This window comes from Oncorhynchus masou, chromosome 8, assembly GCF_036934945.1.
Source record: "Oncorhynchus masou masou isolate Uvic2021 chromosome 8, UVic_Omas_1.1, whole genome shotgun sequence".
Classification (NCBI taxonomy): domain Eukaryota; kingdom Metazoa; phylum Chordata; class Actinopteri; order Salmoniformes; family Salmonidae; genus Oncorhynchus; species Oncorhynchus masou.
The window spans coordinates 25327513-25350212 of record NC_088219.1 but is presented as its reverse complement, the minus strand read 5'-3'; the positions used below and the strand labels follow the sequence as shown (position 1 = coordinate 25350212).

The 22700-nt window shown below is 41.1% G+C and overlaps 1 protein-coding gene across 1 annotated transcript in view; it reads right to left on the bottom strand.

Moving 5' to 3' along the window:
• The window catches only part of LOC135544449 (BMP/retinoic acid-inducible neural-specific protein 1), a 119880-nt gene that overhangs the window by 68949 nt on the left and 28231 nt on the right, over positions 1-22700 (bottom strand). The window contains exon 2 of the mRNA XM_064972061.1: positions 16485-16752. Coding sequence (XP_064828133.1) covers positions 16485-16702 — 218 coding nt within the window. The 5' untranslated portion in view covers positions 16703-16752. The remainder of the gene's footprint in view (positions 1-16484; positions 16753-22700) is intronic.

Genomic DNA, 22700 nt, shown 5'->3' with positions numbered 1-22700 from the left:
TCTCCATGGACTTTACAGTGTCCCAGAACTTTTTGAGTTTGTGCTACAGGATGCAAATTTCTGTTTGAAAAAGCTAGCGTTAGCTTTCCTAACTGCCTGTGTATATTGGTTCCTAACTTCCCTGAAAAGTTGCATATCACAGGGGCTATTTGATGCTAATGCAATACGTCACAGTATGTTTTATTGCTGGTCAAGCGCAGTCAGGTCTGGAGTGAACCAAGGGCAATATCTGTTCCTGGTTCTACATTTTTTGAATGGACCATGCTTATTTGAGATGGTGAGGAAGCCACTTTTAAAGAATAACCAGGCATCCTCTACTGACGGGATGAGGTCAATATCATTCCAGGATACCCCGGCCAGGTCGATTAGAAAGGCCTGCTCGCTGAAGTGTTTTAGGGAGAGTTTGACAGTGATGAGGGGTGGTCGTTTGACCACAGACCCATTACGGATGCAGGCAGTGAGGCAGTGATCGCTGAGATCTTGATTGAAAACAGCAAAGGTGTATTTGGCGGGCAGGTTGGTTAGGATAATATCTATGAGGGTGCCCGTTACGGATTTGGGGTTGTACCTGGTAGGTTAATTGATCATTTGTTTGAGATTGAGGGCATCAAGCTTAGATTGTAGGATGGCTGGGGTGTTACGCATGTCCCAGTTTAGGTCACCTAGCAGCATGAACTCTGAAGATAGATGAGGGGCAATCAATTCACATATGGTTTCCAGGGCACAGCTGGGGGCAGAGGTTGGTCTATAAGTGGCAACGGTGGATTTTTGGGTACAGACCTGAATAGTAAGACAGCACTCTGCAGGCTATCTCTGCAATAGATTTCAACTCCACCCATTTGGCAGTTCTATCTTGGCGGAAAATGTTATATTTAGGGATGGACATTTCAGGGTTTTTGGTGGCCTTCCTAAGCCAGGATTCAGACACGGCAAAGACATCCAGGTTGGCAGAGTGTGCTAAAGCAGTGAATAAAACAAACTTAGAGAGGAGGCTTCTAATGTTAACATGCATGAAACCAAGGCTTTTACGGTTACATAAGTCAACAAATGAGAGCACCTGGGTTAGACCAGGTGATGTGATCTCGTATGTGGGAAGTGGAACTAAATGGTTGGTTAAGGCATATTGAGCAGGGATAGAGGCTCTAGATTGAAATAAAACAATAATCACTAACCAGAACAGTGATGGACAAGGCATATCGACATTAGGGAGAGGCATGCGTAGCCGAGTGATCATAAGGGTCCAGTGAATGGTTGGGCTGGCAGGGGACACATCGATTCAGACAGCTAGCAGGCCCGGGGCTAGCAAGCTAGCAGAAGGGCCTTAAGAGGGTCATCACGATGGAGGAAAGTCTGTTTTAGCCTCCTCGTGCGGTTCCGTCGATAGACCAGTCGTGATGGATTAGCAGGGTTCCGTGTAGCAGAGGGGTCCAGTCCAATTAGCAAATGGATCTATTCAGCTAACAGTCCAATGTGCTCTAGACAGCTAGCGGGCCGCGGCAATCAGGCTAGCAGATGGACATTCAGGGGGCGTCGCGACGGAGGGGCCTGTTGGGGAAAAAACCTTGGGCAGATTACGTCGGTAGTCCAGTCATGATGGATAAGCAGGGCTTCGTAGTACAAGGGGTCCAGGCTGGTTGGCAAAATAGGAATAGTGGCACAAGAAATTGGCCGATGGACCTATTAGCTAACAGTCCGGGCCGCAGCTAGCAGGTTAGCAGATCGGTATTCAGGGGACATTGCAATGTAGGAGCCAGTTTAGTAACCCCCTCAAGCAGATTACGTCGGTAGTCCAGTTGTGAAGAATCGGCGGGGTTCCGTACCCCATACCGGCAGTAAAAGGGGTCCAGGCCAGTTGGCAAAATAGGTATTGTAGCCCAGGAGTGGATGATGGACCTCTTCAGCTAGCCGGGAGATGGGCCAAACACCAGGATAATTGGTGCTTGCTTCGGGACAGAGACGTTAGACAGGAGTAGTCGGATTCGAGAAGGTTGAGAAGGTTAAGAGCTTGCGGTAGGAATCCGGGAATATGGAGAGAAAATAGGTCCGGTATGCTCTGGTTTGAATTGTGTTGCACAAACTAGAGCTCTCCGTGCTAAAGGTAGCTGATGACCGCTAGCAGTGGTTAGCTGACTACTAGCTAGTAACTAGTTAGCTGGCTAGCTTCTGTTGGGGGATTCCGATTCAGAGGTAAAGAAAAATACTTTAGAAAAAAAGCAGATCCATACCACATTGGGCGCGACGGGTTGCAGGAGAGTATTTTGAAGTTGAGGTTTAGAATAATAGAAAAAAGAAATGCGAAGAAAAATATCTGAAAATATATATACATGGGACACGACAAGACAAAGGACAAAGATGCAAGGTTGCTAAAAACAGAAGCTAAAAGTATGCATCGCTACAATAACAAATAATCACTATTCCGGATGGCCTGACAAATGCAGTTTTTAAAACTGTACATTTGGATTGGTTGATAGCAGGGAGTTATAGCATCACAATCCCTGCATTCCACTGGTAATGCCTGTTAACAGTTCAATTAGATTTAACAAGATTAATCCACTGTCCCACAGCCCAGCCAGTCATTCATAAACTTAATCTCCCCCAGAAAAAAGAACATCTAGCCATTTTTTCCCGATGCTACTAGGCTAGCATTTGGTTTGGTACAGTGGGGGTTGATATAAACCTCGCTGTGTGCCTATCCGATCTGTGCAACAAGTTTCAGTAATTTTTGCGATCCCAACACTGCCATGCATATGAACGTGACTAGACTGACAGTTTATCTGTACCTGGCAAATATCAGGAACATTATAATGGATATATCCAATGAAAAGGCAACAGAAACAAATGCAAAACAAACATAGTTTGCAGTCATTTCAGTTGCTTGATGTGATCATGTGTTAGCTTTAGTTGGCTAGCTAGCAAAGGAGAAGGAACGTTAACGTTATCCTTAACCTAGCGATCCTCCCTATCTTATTGACTCGACAATCAGCTGGTTGTTGCCTATTTATACATGATTTAGTAAATCATTATTTATTGAAGTTATTGTCTTTTGTCACTATTGACCCTCTTCCTAGCCAGCTACATGCCAATTATTTGACATGGAAGTTATTTGTTATTTGTTTACACAGTAGCAACATGGAGTTAACAGAATGAACGACAGGGTCAAAACATTTGACTACAATAAACGACCAGCCTGTTTGCTTTGCAACTTCAGAACCTCAGAACTAACAAGTAGATTTTGAGCAGACTATATTGTCTGGTGACGGGATGAAATACAAATGTTTTACTCATTAAAATAATGTTTTCAGTGAAAACATACTGGCAACAGTTATATAAAAGCAACAATAAGGCATGAGAACCTGGTAATTATTGTGTGATAGCTCCCTCCTAAGGGCTATTTCCCGGCCCTTGGTTTCGCATCGGGCCTAAGAACAGCTCTTAGTTGAGAGTTATCACAGGATAATCCACGGGTTCTCATACCTTATTACTTAAAAACGCTGCTATGACTATATTTCAATAGATTGAATTGGATGGCTAGGCTAATTGAACACATTGAGGTTGTTCTGCTATGAACCCTGAAATGGATCTAATCACGACAATCTCTTAATTCACTTTAATCTAGCGGTTTACAGGACATGATGCTGGAATCAGACCTGCAGGTGACTGGCCTGGCCACTTGTCTGGATCTAATCAACAATGTAATAGAATAACTACTGCTGATTAACACATAATATACTGCAAATTAGAGGAGATAGAGAACATGATGAGGATAACATTTTGAGTTGTATTACACTCAACTGTACTCAAGTGTTTCAAGTGACATCATTGGTCAAGAAGAGTGGAAACTGATAAAAGCTGAAAAGGCACCAGCAGCAACTGATCTTGCATTAAATATACTCAGACAGGTATGGGATTAATGACGGAAAAAATATGCTGTGAATAGGTTGTTGGTGCCGTCTAAAGCAACTGCATTAGTCCTGCAATTTCATCACCTGCCAACAGAAACATGTAGCTTTATAGCTCACTTTTCTGCTGATTGATAAAACACTAGCTCTGTGTTGCAATTCGATGCAAATCTAATTCATAACTATAACACTTTCAGACTACTCATAAGAATGAGAGGTGTCAAGGTCAAGCCAAACATTCAGTAAAATGAAACAAATGTTACTGCCAATGCTCCAGCTGCCGCTTATTGTATCTCATCCATATGCTGCTGTTCTGAATTCTCTAAGCAATAACTTCCAATGATGCCCTAAATAGAATAGGAATACGAATTTGCCTCTGTTTACACAGCCAGACAAATTCTGATCTTTTACCAACAATTGTTATTTTGACCAATCAGATAAAATATTTTGTCAATAATTGGGAAAAATATCAGAATTGGGCTGCCTGTGTAAATGCATCCATAGAAATCTACATGGAATCTATCAGATCTGCTAAGCATATATTTGGACATACTGTATATTTACACATATGCTATGTAATCTATAGTAGACATCCACTGGGACTCTAGGCATCTACCAGGCCTATATTCTTACATAATGTATGCATGTATGCTATGGAATCTATAGTATGCATTTCACATCTTTAGAATCAGAAATATCTATATGATAGCTACAGTATGCATTAAACAGCTATGCTATCACCACAACACAATTAAAATCCATAGCATCTAATGGTACTCATTTAAAATCCATGGTGCAGTATACCTTTAGAACCATCTAAATCTGTGATATCTGATATTACAATTAGCTCTGTATTCAATGACTAGCTAACACATTTGGAATCTATAGCATCTAATAGTACACATTCAAATTCCATGGTGCAGAATCTACGGCACTCATCCTTTCCTATCGTCTTCCTCCCCCGGGGTGAGGCGATGTGGGCAAGTCTCGGGGGACTCTGGCAGCCAGGCAAGCAGCGTCCCACACAGTGAATTAGTCAGTACTTAACCCCGACACTTCCTCTAGCTCCGTTCCTCCTTATAATTACCATCTCTCCCTGCCAGTAATTAACTAATCCCACAGTGGGGCTGATTATCCAAGGTTTGAGGAGGGAAGAGACAAGAAAACTCCCTCCCCAGATCAGCCTTCTTGATTCCCTAACTTACAGCTGAGCCTCTCTGACTTGACTGACTGGCTGACTCAGTTTCGGGGTGTGATTATAATTGGGGAGGCTGTTGCTGTTCCAAGGGGAAATGTTTTTTTTTTTTTTTTTTTTTGCGGCACAATAAAAATGTCTCACAAACATTGCAGTGATGGCAATTATACAGTAAAGAGATGGTAAACCTTGCTCCCGGAGGATAAATATTTCGCGTCATGGATATACAATCAGTCGTAGAGGGTAAGTGACCACAGATGGGTGCAGGGTTGGGAAGTTCCTGCAAGTGCTGAAAGGAGGGCTGGAGAGGAGGGGGCATTGGAGGGAGTATCGTGTCGTAAAGGAGTCCCTGATTATTTATCACCTTGACTCTGACCTCTCTGTCAGCTTGTTTCTGTCTGCCGCAGATTGACGCAGATTTACTGGTTTCCTCTGCCCCGGTCTCTGAATTGCCTAGTTAGATATAGGTTAAATAAATAAAATAAAAATTGATCTCGCTCTCCTTCACCTGCACATAAACACACTCATGCCATTTTCCTTGTTCTTGCTCCCTAATGCCTTCTCTATTTCCCTCTCCCTCCCTTTTTATTTCTCTCTCTCTCACCCCCTCTCTCTGCAGAATGTGGACAACTGCGGCTGCCCCCTGAATTAAACATTCCCCTCGCCTTGCCTCAGATCTGTGGACTGCATCTAAATGATCCACCCCTGTTCTATCTAATTACTGATGGATGATCCAGACTCATTCAACTTAGCCTGAGTGGGACAAAGGATTTGTCTTCTACCGGCACTTAAAACAAAGGGCCCAACAACACTCTCCAGACAGACTATTCACAATTAAACCTGTGAATGAGTTTGGCTCCTTTCAGTGACTCTCTTTTTGTCCTTATCAGATCAATAGGCATACTTTGTTATTTGGGCTAATAGCACATTGCTTTAGGGTGGTGCACAACACTGTATGCATTACCAATGAAAGGACAAAATAAAGCATCAAAGGGATGGAGGGAGGATGGAGACAGTGAAGGTGAACAACAAAAAATGGGAATTGAAGAAAAGGTGTAGATTAAGTAAAGACTAGAGTGATATCTGCTTGATGAACAGTTTAAACCTAGGTTAACAAGGACATACTGTTTGCACATGGGAAGCCGAAGATCAGTGGTGAATGTATAACAATAATTTAAGGCTAATCAGGTGATCTCTGACAAGTCGGTCTAATTAAACTGATGAAGAAATGTTCATTTATAGAAGTGCATAATCCCCATGCATTAGACAAATCACATCACAGTATAACTGGTTGGCAAATAAATGAGCATGTCTTGTATCTCAAACCTACCCACCAAACATGGTCGATGTGCTGTGTATGGTGTGAGTGTGAGAATATTGGTAGATGTGTGCTTCAATACTACTAATGTAAACTGTCCGTGATTATATCCGGTTCAATTTAGCCAATTAATATTGTCAACGAACTTGGACATGATCCAACACTTGTTCATGAAAGCACACTTAACAAAGTCCAATGGCACGTTCTGATAATCAAAGCAACTAGATCCCATGCACATGCATTAGACTGACTGGTCATATAGCGCACAGTGTACAATGTCTAGCTCTTTGTGGTTGTTGCAGATTATGGCAAGGGTTTAAATCTCACATGAGTTTTCCCCCCTTTGAAATGTAGAATTACATTTATTGTGTTAGTGTTAAGAAGTGAAGCGCAGCCAACAGCTTGAAAATTAAGATAATGGTTTGTCAGGACCACTAGTTAGTAGACTGGCGACATCAAACGTCGGAGGAGAGAAGTGGGAGTAGATGTGACAGTAGATGATTATAAAAATGCATATAAAACGTTGTAGGCCTTTATTCAGGTGTACACGTCCATCAAGAGCTACGTCTTTCTACAGCCTTGCAGACATACACACTGCTATGGCGTAATAGTGATATTGCATAGACTGTATTACATGGACGTGTACACCTGAATGTAGGCCTACAACGTTTTATATGCATTTTTTATAATCATCTACTGTCACGTCTACTCCCACTCTTCCCCTCCGACGTTCGACGTCGCCGGTCTACTAACTAGCGGTCCTGGCAAACCCTCTTCACGCACACCTGGCAACCACCATTTCACACTCCCTAATTACTTCCCCGTCATATAGCACTGCTTTGTTACTAGTCATCAGGTAGTTTTGTTTGTGTTTCCATGTCAGACGCTTCGCTTGGTTTGTAGAGTTCCATGTTCGTTGTTATTAAACTCACCAACTGCACCTGTTTCCTGACTCCCTGCGTCTATGTTACATCTACTTCGTCACATAAGGATTATTTGACTCGAGGACCAACAGTGGAGTGTATTTTCCTCAAATAATTATGTTGCTGGGGGAATTGGCTGATGCACATCTTGAGACGGAGGTCCAAGTTAAAATGTTTCTAATGTTTGCAAGTATGGTACCGTTGTGTTTATGTATAGCAGCATTATACAAACTAAGTGAACGGCAAGTGTGTGACATGTGGATACTTGCACTGCACTGTTGAGCTTGCAAGAAGCATTTCACTACGGTTTACACCTGCTGTACATGTGCAACTTTGAGATAGACGTGTGCCCTAAATGTGAAGTGCAACTGAGCAAATAGGACATGCCCAAATTTATATGATGGATTGAGATCTAAAAGTTTACTGATGCCATCAGAACCAATCATAAAATGTGTTCATCTAAATACTGTAAGAGGATACAGATCCTAATGTGGTTGGCAACACACAAATATGACGATCCAGACAAAAATTCACCTAGTCGAAACACATTTAACGATGCCATCAAATGGAATAAAGTGGATTAAGAGGAGTTAGTTAACTCCTGATTTGGTTTCCCCCTCTATTTCACTATGTTCATTCGCAACTTACGCTGACTATTATACAGTGTGTGTGAGCGAGAGAAAGAGAGCGATTGACGATCTCTCTTTCTCCAGATGAAATATCCATGCGAAGATGAAGCTTGTTGTCACGCCCTGGTCGAAATATATTATGTTTGTCTTCATTTATTTGGTCAGGCCAGGGTGTGACATGGGTTTTTGTGGTGTGTTTTGTCTTGGGGGTGTATAGCATAGTCTATGGCTGCCTGAGGCGGTTCTCAATCAGAGTCAGGTGATTATCGTTGTCTCTGATTGGGAACCATATTTAGGCAGCCATATTCTTTGAGTATTTCGTGGGTAATTGTTCCTGTCTCTGTGTTTATTGTCACCAGATAGGCTGTATAGGTTTTCACGTTCCGTTTGTTGTTTTGTATGTCAAGTTATTTCATGTTTCGTTCAATTTCATTAAAGAACATGACTAACCACCACGCTGCATTTTGGTCCGCTTCTCCTTCAACACACGAACGCCGTTACACTTGTGCTGAAAAGTGCTGAACACCAATTGCCAAAGTTGTTGAGTTAGGTGCTCCGGAGGCCTTCTGAGAAAATGGCATTTGTTGAGAAATAGGTCCAAGTCTGTCATTTTATAAATACAGCCCCACATCTCTTGAACTTGACGGCTGTTTAGGTGACGCTGTCAGCGCTGTATAAGCAAGGAATCAATCTGTGCCAGAAAACAATCTGTGCAAGGTGCTTTTTTTCTGTAATCACATTGATGACTACCACAAATCACAAGTTAGCGTTTCAGCAATGGAAAAATTGCGAAACTAAATTAGACAAAATAGGGCCACTTCTGAGAGAACTGCTGGAGTGGACATCTGAGTGATGCCTCAGGGTAATTCTTCTGTAGATCGTTGTGGAGGCTAATCGATTCAAACCCTGGATAGATTTTCAGATGGTAATGAATCTTGGTCCAATGACAGTGCGAGGCAAGCCTCCCCTTCGCACACCACAAACCCCACATCCAAGATCAATAAGCACCATCATGACATTTTCATAAACATTTTCATTTTTAATAACAACCTCCATCTCCCTCCTTTGATTACAGTAATGCTGATTCCCAGCCTTTAAAATGCATTAACGGACAGAGATTTGCATTTATATTGGATTTCTCTGCCACACAAGGACTTGAGATAGAGCCTGCGAACAATGACCACAGCAACATCATCTAAAAACACAGTCAACCCCATAATAGAGTACATACGCCACAGAGAGAGGAAGTCAAGGCCAGGCAAAGCAGACCATTCTACCACTCACTCAAGCACAGATTTATCCCCAGTCAATAACAATTCAATCTGCAAAACTGCAACATGCTGCAACTGTCACGTTCTGACCATAGTTCTGTTATTTTATTCTTTGTTTTAGTATGGTCAGGGCGAGAGTTGGGGTGGGCAGTCTATGTTGGTTTTTCTATGTTGGTTTTTGTGTTCGGCCTAGTATGGTTCTCAATCAGAGGCAGGTGTTGTTAGTTGTCTCTGATTGAGAATCATACTTAGGTAGCCTGGGTTTCACTTTTGTTTTGTGGGTGTTTGTTTCCATGTGAGTGTTTGGGCCACACGGTACTGTTTCAGTTTTGTAAATTCAAGTCATTGTTTTGATTCAGTGTTCAGTGCTTTCTTTAATTAAAATCATCATGAACACTTACCACACTGCACCTTGGTCCTCCTCTCTATCTCCAGACGACATCCGTTACAGTAACAGCGAAAGTGGCTTTATGGCATATTATGTGTTTGGTACAGGTGGAGGCGTACACACTCATGTATGTGCCAAGTCTAGGACAAAAAGGCTTCTCAACAGTTTTTACCCCCAAGCAATAAGACTCCTGAACAGGTAGCCAAATGGTTACCCAGACTATTTGCATTGTGTGCCACCCCAACCCCTCTTTTATGCTGCTGCTACACTCTGTTCATCTTATATGCATAGTCACTTTAACTATACATTCATGTACATACTACCTAAATTGGCCCAACCAACCAGTGCTCCCGCACATTGGCTAACCGTGCTACCTGCATTGTGTCCCAACACCCGCCAACCCCTCTTTTCACGCTTCTGCTACTCTCTGTTCATCATATATGCATAGTCATTTTAACGATACCTACATGTACATACTACCTCAATAAGCCTGACTAACCGGTGTCTGTGTATAGCCTTGCTACTCTTTTTTCAAATGTCTTTTTACTGTTGTTTTATTTATTTTCTTACACACACACACTTTACCTACACACATACCCTTTTTCCGCACCATTGGTTGGATCCTGTATGCAAGGTTTACACCTGTTGTATTCGGTGCACGTGACAAATAAACTTTGGTTTGATTTGAACATACAGTGCCTTGCAAACGTATTCATCCCCCTTTGCATTTTTCCTATTTTGTTGTATTACAAACAGTAATTTAAATGTATTTTTATTTGGATTTCATGTAATGGACATACACAAAATAGTCAAAATTGGTGAAATTAAATAAATAACTTGTTAAAAAAAATTGAAACGGAAAAGTGATGTGTGCATATGCATTAAGCCCCTAAATAAGATCTGGTGCAACCATTTACCTTCAGAAGTCACATAATTAGTTAAATAAAGTCCACCTGTGTGCAATCTAAGTGTCAAATGATCTGTCACATGATCTCAGTATATATATATATATATATATATATATATATATATATATATATATATATATATATATATATATATATATATATATATATATATATACAGTTGGGCAAAAAAGTATTTAGTCAGCCTCCAATTGTGCAAGTTCTCCCACTTAAAAAGATGAGAGAGGCCTGTAATTTTCATCATATGTACACTTCAACTATGAGAGACAAAATGAGAAAAAAAAATCCAGAAAATCACATTGTAGGATTATTTATGAATTTATTTGCAAATGATGGTGGAACATAACAAATAACAAATAATAACAAAAGTTTATTTCAATACTTTGTTATGTAGCCTTTGTTGGCAATGACAGAGGTCAAAGGTTTTCTGTAAGTCTTCACACACTGTTGCTGGTATTTTAGCCCATTCCTCCATGCAGATCTCCTCTAGAACAGTGATGTTTTGGGGCTGTTGGGGCTGTTGCTGGGCAACACGAACTTTCAACTCACTCCAAAGATTTTCTATGGGGTTGAGATCTGGAGACTGGTTAGGCCACTCCAGGACCTTGAAATGCTTCTTACGAAGGCACTCCTTCGTTGCCCGGGTGGTATGTTTGGGATCATTGTCATGCTGAAAGACCCAGCCACGTTTCATCTTCAATGCCCTTGCTGATGGAAGGAGGTTTTCACTCAAAATCTCACGATACATAGCCCCATTCATTCTTTCCTTTACACGGATCAGTCGTCCTGGTCCCTTTGCAGAAAAACAGCCCCAAAGCATGATGTTTCCACCCCCATGCTTCATAGTAGGTATGGTGTTCTTTGGATGCAACTCAGCATTCTTTGTCCTCCAAACACGACGAGTTGAGTTTTTACCAAAAAGTTACATTTTGGTTTCATCTGACGATATGACATTCTCCCAATCTTCTTCTGGATCATCCAAAACCTCTCTAGCAAACTTCAGATAGGCCTGGACATGTACTGGCTTAAGCAGGGGGACACGTCTGGCACAGCAGGATTTGAGTCCCTGGCGGCGTAGTGTGTTACTGATGGTAGGCTTTGTTACTTTGGTCCCAGCTCTCTGCAGGTCATTCACTAGGTCCCCCCGTGTGGTTCTGGGATTTTTGCTCACCGTTCTTGTAATCATTTTGACCCCACGGGGTGAGATCTTGCGTGGAGCCCCAGATCGAGAGAGATTATCATTGGTCTTGTAGGTCTTCCTTTTCCTAATAATTGCTCCCACAGTTGATTTCTTCAAACCAAGCTGCTTATACCTATTGCAGATTCAGTCTTCCCAGCCTGGTGCAGGTCTACAATTTTGTTTCTGGTGTCCTTTGATAGCTCTTTGTTCTTGGCCATAGTGGAGTTTGGAGTGTGACTGTTTGAGGTTGTGGACAGGTGTCTTTTATGCTGATAACAAGTTCAAACAGGTGCCATTAATACAGGTAACGAGTGGAGGACAGAGGACCCTCTTAAAGAGGAAGTTACAGGTCTGTGAGAGCCAGAAATCTTGCTTGTTTGTAGGTGACCAAATACTTATTTTCCACCATAATTTGCAAATAAATTAATTAAAAATCCTACAATGTCATTTTCTGGATTTTTTTTCTTCTCATTTTGTCTGTCATAGTTGAAGTGTACCTATGATGAAAATGACAGGCCTCTCTCATCTTTTTAAGTGGGAGAACATGCACAATTGGTGGGTGACTAAATACTTTTTTGCCCCACTGTATATATATACACCTGTTCTGAAAGGCCCCAGAGTCTGCAACACCACTAAGCAAGTGGCACCACCAAGCAAGCGGCACCATGGAGACCAAGGAGCTCTTCAAACAGGTCAGGGACAAAGTTCTGGAGAAGTACAGATCAGGGTTGGGTTATAAAAAATATCTGAAACTTTGAACATCCCAAGGAGCACCATTAAATTCATTATTAAAAAAATTGAAAGACTATGCCCACCAAAACTCACGGACCAAGCATGGAGGGCATTCATCTGAGAGGCAACAAAGACCCCAAAGACAATCCTGAAGGAGCTGCAAAGCTCCACAGTGGAGATTTTAGTATCTGTCCATAGGACCACTTTAAGCCATACACTCCACAGAGCATTGCTTTACAGAAGAGTGGGCTGAAAAAATCCATTGCTTAAATAAAAAAAAATAAAAAATAAGCAAACATGTTTGGTGTTCGCCAAAGGCATGTGGGAGACTCCCCAAACATATGGAAGAAGGTACTCTGGTCAGATAAGACAAAAATGTAGCTTTTTGGTATCAAGGAAAACCCTATGTCTGGCGCAAACCCAACACCTCTTATCACCCTGAGAACAACATCCCCACAGTGAAGCATGGTGGTGGCAGCATCATGCTGTGGGGATGTTTTTCATTGGCAGGGACTGGGAAACTGTTCAGAATTGAACAAATGATGGATGGTGCAAAATACAGGGAAATTCTTGAGGGAAACCTGGGACGGACGGAGGTACACCTTCCAGCAGGACAATGACGCTAAGCATACTGCTAAAGCAACACTCGAGTGGTTTAAGGGGAAACATTTAAATGTCTTGGAATGGCCTAGTCAATGCCCAGACCTCAATCCAATTGAGAATCTGTGGTATAACTTAAAGATTGCTGTACACCATCCAACTTGAAGGAGCTGAAGCAGTTTTGCCTTGAAGAATGGGCAAAAATCCCAGTGGCTAGATGTGCCAAGCTTATAAAGACATACCCCAAGATACTTGCAGCTGTAATTGCTGCAAAAGGTGGCTCTACAAAGTACTGACTTTGGTGTGGTGAATAGTTATGCACGCTCAAGTTTTCCGTTTTTTTTGTCTTATTTCTTGTTTATTTCACAACACAACATATTTTGCATCTTCAAAGTGGTAGGTATGTTTTGTAAATCAAATGATACTCACACCCCAAAAATCTATTTTAATTTCAGGTTGTGTAAGGCAACAAAATAGGAAAGAAGCCACGGGGTTGAATACTTTCGCAAGCCACTATATAATATGCATAGAAAAAATGCAGGAATAGAGGAAAAGAGCACATTTGTCGCAGCCGATTCCTTAACCAATGCATTCCAATTACTCGTAGGGAAGGAAGAAACACACTTCTGGGGTGTGGTAAGTGTAGCAACATAGTGTTTCTTTGCCCCAAGTGACGGTGACCTTTCAGGCGTGCCAAACGAGCACAAGTGCTTTCTAAATATGTGTGTTTGGCGTGCAGAATGAGGCACGTTGCAGAGGTTATTAAAAAACGAGAGAGATTTGTTTGTTGCTGATCAGGTTGGCATTGTCCAACGGTCCGCCTTGGGATAATCTCTCTTGATAAGGGAGGCAGAGAGGGATGCTTTGTCTCCCTGTAAGTCTGATTCAACCACTTTCTAACCAGTAAATCGCAAAGACAGCGGAAGCCCTGGGGAAATTTACAAAGCTATTCACTTCTCATTGCCAGTTAGCATCTGCTGCCGGTTCTTTATTTATTTCTCAACTTACTTACTTCAGATGGAAGCCAAAAAGAGGTGGAAAAGGAGTCATGTGACATTGTAACTGTCTCTGTAGCCAAGGTTTTTGGGAACCTGAGGGTGAGAGCATAGGAGAACGAAGACAGCTTTATCATTTTTACCTTTTTACCAAGTGTGATTGGAATAATCTATGACCATAGGAGCGTTTATGCCAATTTCACAGCTGGATACTTTCATAGATAATTGGATAGTTTTCACAACACATTGTACATTTTTGCAAAATCTAATTTCATATTACCTCCACTAGTTTGGGTGAGACGTGCAAACAGGGTGAATAATAATATCAGGGTTCTGTTTTTGTATTGGCAGTAGACTGGCAGTATATGTTTATGTACTATATCATCCTGTGCATGTACATAAAAGGCTCAGACAAGTAATTACCACAATAATTCACTGTAAACATATTTGTTGTATAGGAAAACACATTGAGTTTGATGGTGGATCTGGAGGGCATGGCTGCCCTTTGTTAAATACAGCCCACTCTTCATCAAAATGAAGGATATGTATAACAGACTCCTCCCAAAACAACTAAACCGAACGTAGGTTTTCCTTTGAATCCATCCAGTTGACAGATGACTCAGATCGGTTTGTCTGACAGTGGCCCAGATGTCTAACAGATGTGATTGCATATTTCTACTTTTCATTTTTAATGAGAAGTGCAATGGATTTCATTCTGTATTGATGCAATATTTAATTGTCTTGTCACAAGCAAGGCAATACCTTGCACTGACAGCTGAATTCGATGCCTCCTACTGTTTGATAGGTAAACAAGACGTGAGGAGGTAGTCGAGCTAGTCTGCTACTGCAACCTTTGTGTTGCAGTGCCAGAGACTCTGTTCCCCAGGCAAATACATAATGCCTGAGCCTCCTCTTCTGATTCTTTCATTAATCGAACAAGCATCATAAGCCACACACACGACAGCAGCATGGGGCCATGAATGGCTGTGGGGAAACGTGTTAGTCTGAGATTCCTGCCTCTGTATACCATCCAGGCTGTCAAGATACATATTATGTAAATGCTCTGTTTACATGTGACAATATAAAGACATAAAACCCAGTGGGGACCAGAGGCTACTGAGGCAATCTATGAAACGAGGAGGAAAGGAGGGAAAGAACAGAGAGACCCCGTTTAACCATACAGCTAAATGAATGTAACATGTTGTTGATGAGTCTCTCTTGTCTTGGTCTCCCTATCACTCTCGCTCTCTCTCTCCCCTTTCTCTCTCTAGGATTTTGGACTGCAGAGCAGGAAGAACTAAGCACACACCTCTAAAGGGAAGCTCCCACCTAGAGTATGTATTTGCTGTACCTTGTCAGTCAATTGTAAGGAGATATGCAATGCAAAGACAGCAGGAAACAGAAGGATAATATTTGAAATCAAACACCGACAGATCATGTATTTCACAACACGTAATGTAGCAGGGAGGAAGGAATACGACATGAACGCTGATGCCTGTCAAGAGAATGCCAACCATATCCCATTACAAAATGCTAGCTCGAATCCTTGACAACTATGCCATACTTCTAGAATACGAAGTAAAGTTGTGTGTGCTTGTGTGTACGACATATTTGTCAATATCATGTTACAGATTATTCTCTCAAGACAAAAACACAACCAGATATGGAAAACAAGAATTAAAAACGACAATGTTGCACACTACATTGACCTCCCTTCCTCAAGCCCGGCTTAACATTTAACTTGTGTCGTTTGGGTCTTCATTGTCAAACACACACAGTAGCCCTGAATAGATCGCAACCACATGTCTACACATTTGCATAATCATAATAATAATGCCAGAACTTAACTAAAATATACAGCGCCAGTATCAATGCAGTGCTTAGATGTTTTATTTCATTCAGACTGCCAAGCCATGCAGCTTTTGTCTATCGTTTTAATATAGCCGCTTTTTATACACACAGCTATTCAGTAGAGTCTGAGAGGCTAATCAGAGAGAGGATGGCTCTGACTCCATCTCTGTCACATTGCAGCTGTCTATCCTCTTAACATCACTATTTAATTGGGGAATGATTAGCTGAGCCACAATGTGTGAGGCAAATAACTACAATGGCTGGTGGTTGCATAACGTATTTATAACACCCTCTGCCTCTCAGCAGACACACAGCCTAACACACAGCACAGCCAATCCATCACTTAACACACACAGCACAGCCACTTTCTTGTGTGTGTGGTGGGTAAGTACAATAACTCTGTAAAAAGGGTGCACTTTCACACAAAACTTTTACACAGTACACCTTTGCGCGGTCTCTTCCAAAGAGACTCAAAACAGAGACTCAAAATAGAAAAAAAAACATTTAGCCAGAGAGTGTCTTTAAAAACCTCTGCAAGATCAGCTCCACCCAAACGCACAAATTAAAGTGAACTCACCTATAAATTTTATATCTGGTTGTAAATCCTTGGCGGAATCTTTCCACAAAGGAGAGGTAACTCCGAGAGTGGTGGAAAGGTCCGCGGTCGGAGATGAGCCAATCAAACTGCTTAGTGACATGTTGATCGGTGGCGGACAGGTCCTGGCGGGAAGACTGAACTGTTATATGGTCCCATATAAACAGGAAGCAGATGACCTCAATAAACCTCCAGTTCATGCTTTTCTTTCAGCCACTCTCTGTTCATTCTCGCTCCATTATGTGGAGACCTGTGGAAAGACAGATAGAGAGAAAGAGGGGAAAGAGAGGGAGGGGGATATATAAATATATTTACATGACGAGTCTATTTAAAAAATACTGGGGCGTCAGCGAAAGTGAAACAGACTTAATAGAATTAGGCTAATCGGCATTGACGGAAAACGAACAAGACAGTGTCACCGAAAGACTGTTTTTGATGTGATATGATTTGTGGATTTATTTATGTTGTTGTTTTTTTCCTCAATCTCAAGCCCCTCGTATCCTCCTCCCAGTAAGGGCCCAGATTGCAGCTTTCCATACTAACGAGGAATGTTGCCCTTTCAGCAGATGAAAATGAATTACATCCCTGGATGTGTGGCCTTCTCTTTCTCCAGACTAATTGGTGCCATGATAAGTTCAGACAAGGTTAAGAGGCTGCTTTATGATAAGTTGTGACATGGAGCTGGTTTACGTGGGGAAGCATTGTCTGATGTTCCCTCAGGAAATAAATTGCTAGGCAAAATGTTGCCAATCGACGGGCAATATGATGGATCGTTTGAACACTTCAGTGGTGCTGTATTCAATATGGCGTGATTGGTGTGATATCCTTAAATGAGCATTCACTTGAGATACATTGGTTATCTAAAGATATATTGGTTAGGTGAACATGGGAAATGATAGTCCAAAGTGTATTGACATGGCAATGCAGATTTGAAGGCGAACCTCTGTCCAATCAATAATGTAAAGCCAATGTATTAGAGGAATTGGACACATTGGCAATGCATGGATGAGTACAGCATGCAAGGTTCTCCAAAAGCAAACCTCAGCGAAGTTAACAATGATTTATAATGATATTGATTGGCAAGTGACCTCGAGAGTCTGTTAGACAGATCTAAGGTCAGAGTGGACAAGTCTTGTTTTCAGATCACATACTATGATGACCATACAGCACTAATTATATCTACCCAGTCTTATACACTTGACATACAAATGACGAGACAGGGCACAAATAAGTTTACATGCATCCAAAAGGGATAGCCATAATTTTGCACAATGTACAACCACCCAGAAGATAATACATGTGTGTCTAATTCTCATGTGACAATGTGTCTGTGAGCTTTAGCCAGGTTGGGACATTTCCCTCTATTTCTCCCGACACAAACAGACTGATTGTTTGGTACAAACATGTCTTACCAAACTCCTAATCCCATTAAACATCATGCTTTATATTGTAGTGAACGGAGGGAGCGGGAAGTGACAAGTGACATGTTGATCAGCAAAGTCTCCGATGTGAAAGGCAAATAACCTATGCATCGCGCCAATACGGTTAATCCACTTGGTGGGAATTGTAACGTGGCTCGGTACATTGCACCCTCTGAAAGAGGCTCGCCCCCGTGCTTCTACTAGCCTCAGCCCACTCACACGTCCGGGGCAGTGAGTTCAGATGGCCTCACAGCTGGTATCCCACTTCTGACACCGATACAGAGAACAGAGGAAGTGGGAAGCAAACCTGGGACTCAGGCGTGAAAGGCAATAACCCCTTTGCTCCAATCGAGTTAAACCACTTGGTGGAAATTGTAACGTGGCTCATATAGCAAGGATCGCTACAATATTATATAAGAACACAAATGCCTGAGTTTGGTTATCATATAATTGATAAATGTTTTGGATTGTATTTATTTTGGTTGGTGTAGCAATTTTGGCTACTCACCAATGCTCCATTCACAACCGCTCTACTCACCACGCCCTTGACCTGGCTTCCTCGGTAAGCGTGCGCCTGGTCATGTTCTTCATTTTAGCCACAGATTGCAAATAGTTTTCTTCCGTTCTGGGGGTGTTTTGAAAGTTGATTGTGAATGCTAATGTTTATGCTCATCATGCCATTGGTTTCATTAACTTAAGTGTTGGCCAATGTAATGTTAATTGGGCAATAGTATTGCCATTTAAGTCTATAATCACTATTATTTGGAATGCATTTGTTTAAAGGTGTGAATGGTTTAAATTAGGATACCTGTGCTCCTCATTCCTGAAGAGATGCTTGTACAGGTAAAATGCTCTGCCATCTACCAAGATGTATAAGTCAATGGACGTTTTGCAGGTTCTTGAGTAGAGAGAATTTAGCTCTTTTGGCAAAGTTTATTGTTTATTTTTGTAAACTATTTCAACTCTGAATCGTCTGCATCACTGGCTGCACTGTAAAATAAATAACATCTACTTTTGCGACTGAATCCAGTTGCCGGGACCTTAACATCCCAGAAGTCAATGGTACCCTACTGTCACATTGCATGGACCACAGGATATTGCAAGATATTACACTCATCAATTACTGCATAATGACCATACTGTGAATAATTCCAGACAGAATTGAAACCATTTCTGACAGAGTATTAAAATGATACATTTAGTCATTGTACGATGTCACCATACATTATTATCCGACTTGCCAGTGGAGTCATGTCTTTAGTTACTGATAAGAAAACCATTTCCATCTGTAATTATGTTTAAGAACTTTGGCCCCTGGCTGTAGAACATCAAGCTATCAAATTAGTGCCACTATATGCAGAAATTCTTCCCTTTTCATGCTTTATTAGACAATAACAAGTCATAAAAGAGCAGCCACAATTTAATGGGTCTAATCTTTTACTGTAAAAGGGGGGAAGAATAGTTTGATTACAAAAGCTATTGTACAGTAATGGCAGCCATATATATGTACTGGCAGGGTTCTTTAAGGTATACCATCAAATAGATGACTATATCTGCCAATGCATTAATCTGTGCTGATTCAGTAGGATTTGTGGATCAGTTCAGTCTCCGACACATCCACATCTCACTTTAGTCTATCTGCATCCATATACAGTATCCTACCGTAGGCTATATACCCTAACCCATGACTACCAGAGTACCCACGGTCATATAGTTTACTGTATAATATGTGACCCATTGTGATGTTGCATACAATAGCGTGCGGTTCATGAAAATAGAACCTTAACAACAATGACTGCAGACAATGCAGGTTTTCTGCTATGGTTGCAGAACTGAGACAGGAAAGAAACGGGTGGCATTGACTTAGGTTGCTTTGCCACTAACCAGAAATGCTGTGGCAATGACAAATCCATGGCAGGGTAATTTAATGAAGCCTGCTTTAATTTAATTAGTTTAAACTAATTTCAAGTTGGCTGTCAGAACATAACAATGCATCATCTAATTGAGAGGGGAGATGGAGAGAAGGGGATTCATAAATGATATTGCTCCGAGTTTGCGAAACTGAATGCATCATGTCTACCTTTGTGTGCTTGAGTGTGTGTGCGATGTGTTGTGTGTCTGTGCGTGTTTGTGTGCGTGTGTGTGTCAGTGGAGGCTCCTTAGAGGAGGAAGGGGAGGACACTCCGACTGAGTGAATTACATAAAAATAAATATAGTGAAACATTACAAAATTCCAGTTCACCAGGGAACTCATTCAGCTGACCAGGGCCAGCCAATCACAGGCTCTACCTGCTGGCCGTAACAGGCCCATTTTTTTAGAGCTTTTGCAGTATGAACTGACATGTTGTCCATCCAATCAAAGGGTCAGAGAATGAAGATAGTACTGAAGGTGTAAGCTAGCTAGCACTCCAGTGCATGAAGTTAGGTGAGTAGTTGACATAAAGAGAGAGAAAGACAATAGTTGAACAGTTTTTAACAAATAATTCATAAAACAATTAAGGAGAAGCAGCAGAGAGAGAGAGAGAGAGATTTTGTTGTCTTATTATGTTTCACTTACTTAGATAGCTAATGTAGCTAATGTAACTAATTTAACAAGCTGACTCTAACAAAGAGGCATGCTATTTATGTTAGCTAGCTGGCTAAGACTATCCTATTAGTGTATTGTCACCGGGACCTGCCAGTGTAACTGCTGAACAGCTTGCTTTACACTGTGCTGTGTAGAGCTATATTGGATTGGATTGTGGGTTTTCTAACATGTTAGTTCTAGTTTATTGGCTATAACGTCAATATGGTGAAAATGATGTAGGCTATGTAGCGATTAGCGGTTATGGTATGAAGGTTTGGCTTGGATAGGTTTTTGCACCTAGTCACAGACAGCTGTTGTGTTGTGCAATGAAGTCCACAAGGGAAGGGAAAAGGTGAGAGGAGGAGAGTGCGTAGACACAATAAGGAATCATATAAAGAGCAAAATGATGATGCTGTATGTGGCTGGTATGAAAGTGAACTGTGTGTGTGAACTGTGGCTGTATTCATTCCACAGATTCTGTTGCAAAACATTTCTTAACTTATGTAGACATGTTTTGACGTTGGTGCAGTGGATGCGACCAATGTGGCAATACTGTGCCTGTCATCGTCACTGACCTTTATTGCCACACTGGTCTCATCCACTGCACAAACGACATTGGGGAAGTAGCCAACCTCAATAAACTTTTGTTTGGTGCTTACTTGTTCAGCTTCAGTTGATGGGAACTTGATAAATCTTCGTACCTGACGACTCAGTGCATCACACACTGCACTAACCACCCAACTCACAGAGGACTGACTAACTCTGTGCCTGCAAGCAAGGCTTGAAAGGATCCCAATGCTAGGAATCTCAGGGCTATCATGATTTGTAGGATGATTAGAAGATGGCATGCTCTCATGGTCTTTTTAAGTTTTAATTTAGAAGGTCAGCCAAGTACAGTATAGAATGTCGTGATATTCGATATTGCCTGAGTAGAACATGGTCAGGGACATTTAGAGGATCCATCCAATTTCTGAGGGGCCTCTGTGCGTTCTCCCTCTCTCTCTTCCTCTCTCTAGTAGCTAACCAAAGAAATTCCATCATTCAAAGTATCATAGTAATCTTTGAATCACTAAATGTGATTTGTTTCAGGAAACTAGGCTTACAAGTATCAAATAAACTTAGATTTTCCATGTGTAGAACAACATGATCTGCATCAAAGTCAAATTAGGATATAACGTTAGGCCAATGAGGCAGTGTCTAAATTCAAACATTTTCTGGTAGAATACCCTGCTTTTATTTCATAACACTCATAACTGTAAGCTATGTTCTGTAATTAGCTCACCATTAACTCTTGAGTTTATTTTCCTCTAATAATGAATACAATTTAGCTTAGTTAAGATGTTGTCAGCTATATGATATGGTCATTATTTGAACTAGCTATAACGAGCTAGAAACAGCCAAAACATTGTTTAAAAAGTTGCTTTTAGTTGCTTGGTTTGCTAGATTGACATATACTAAATTCATTTTTAAACGGATGGGTTTATTGATGTTAAAATACACCAGTTATGCTATTTTGGACCACCAGGTTGTCGTTTCTGTGTTTATACTTTTTTGAAAACGACAACAACCAGCTTGATGTCAGACGACAATAGAATGTGTATGATGTCACTGCGACAACTGTCTACAGACATGTTGATTGACGTAGTATAAACCAGCTTTTAGGCTTGAAATCTTTGGTTGTTTAGTTCACTACCTTACTCACTTTGTTTAGCACATGTGAATCCTTAAAGAAATGGGTGGGGCTAAGGCTTAAGAGCGTGTGAACAATGCTGAATGGGAGTAGATAATGAAGAGCTCTCCAGTATGTGTAGCAAAACATTCAAGGGCCATTTTCTCAAAAGTGGGGTGACAAGTTTATCAACTTTTAAAGCAAAATAACTTTCCCATTGTTCCAACCATAGTGTATGATATATCATTTTCTAGTTCTGAGTCTCTACTTTTATCCAATACAACACAAAAAAAAATATTTCATATGTTGCTAAATCAATACATTTAGCTTGATCTTATTTTGATATGACCATTTCAACAATCATTATTGTTATAATATTAATTATTTAGTCAAATATGTAATCAAAAGCTTTTCAAATTAAGGTTTGCATTGATTTGAAGAAACTGAAGTAAACATTGCACTTATTAAATCATTTTTTATTCATTCTTAAGAAGGTTTTGTGAATCCGGGTCCAGTTCACCAGGGAATGGACCAGGGCCAGC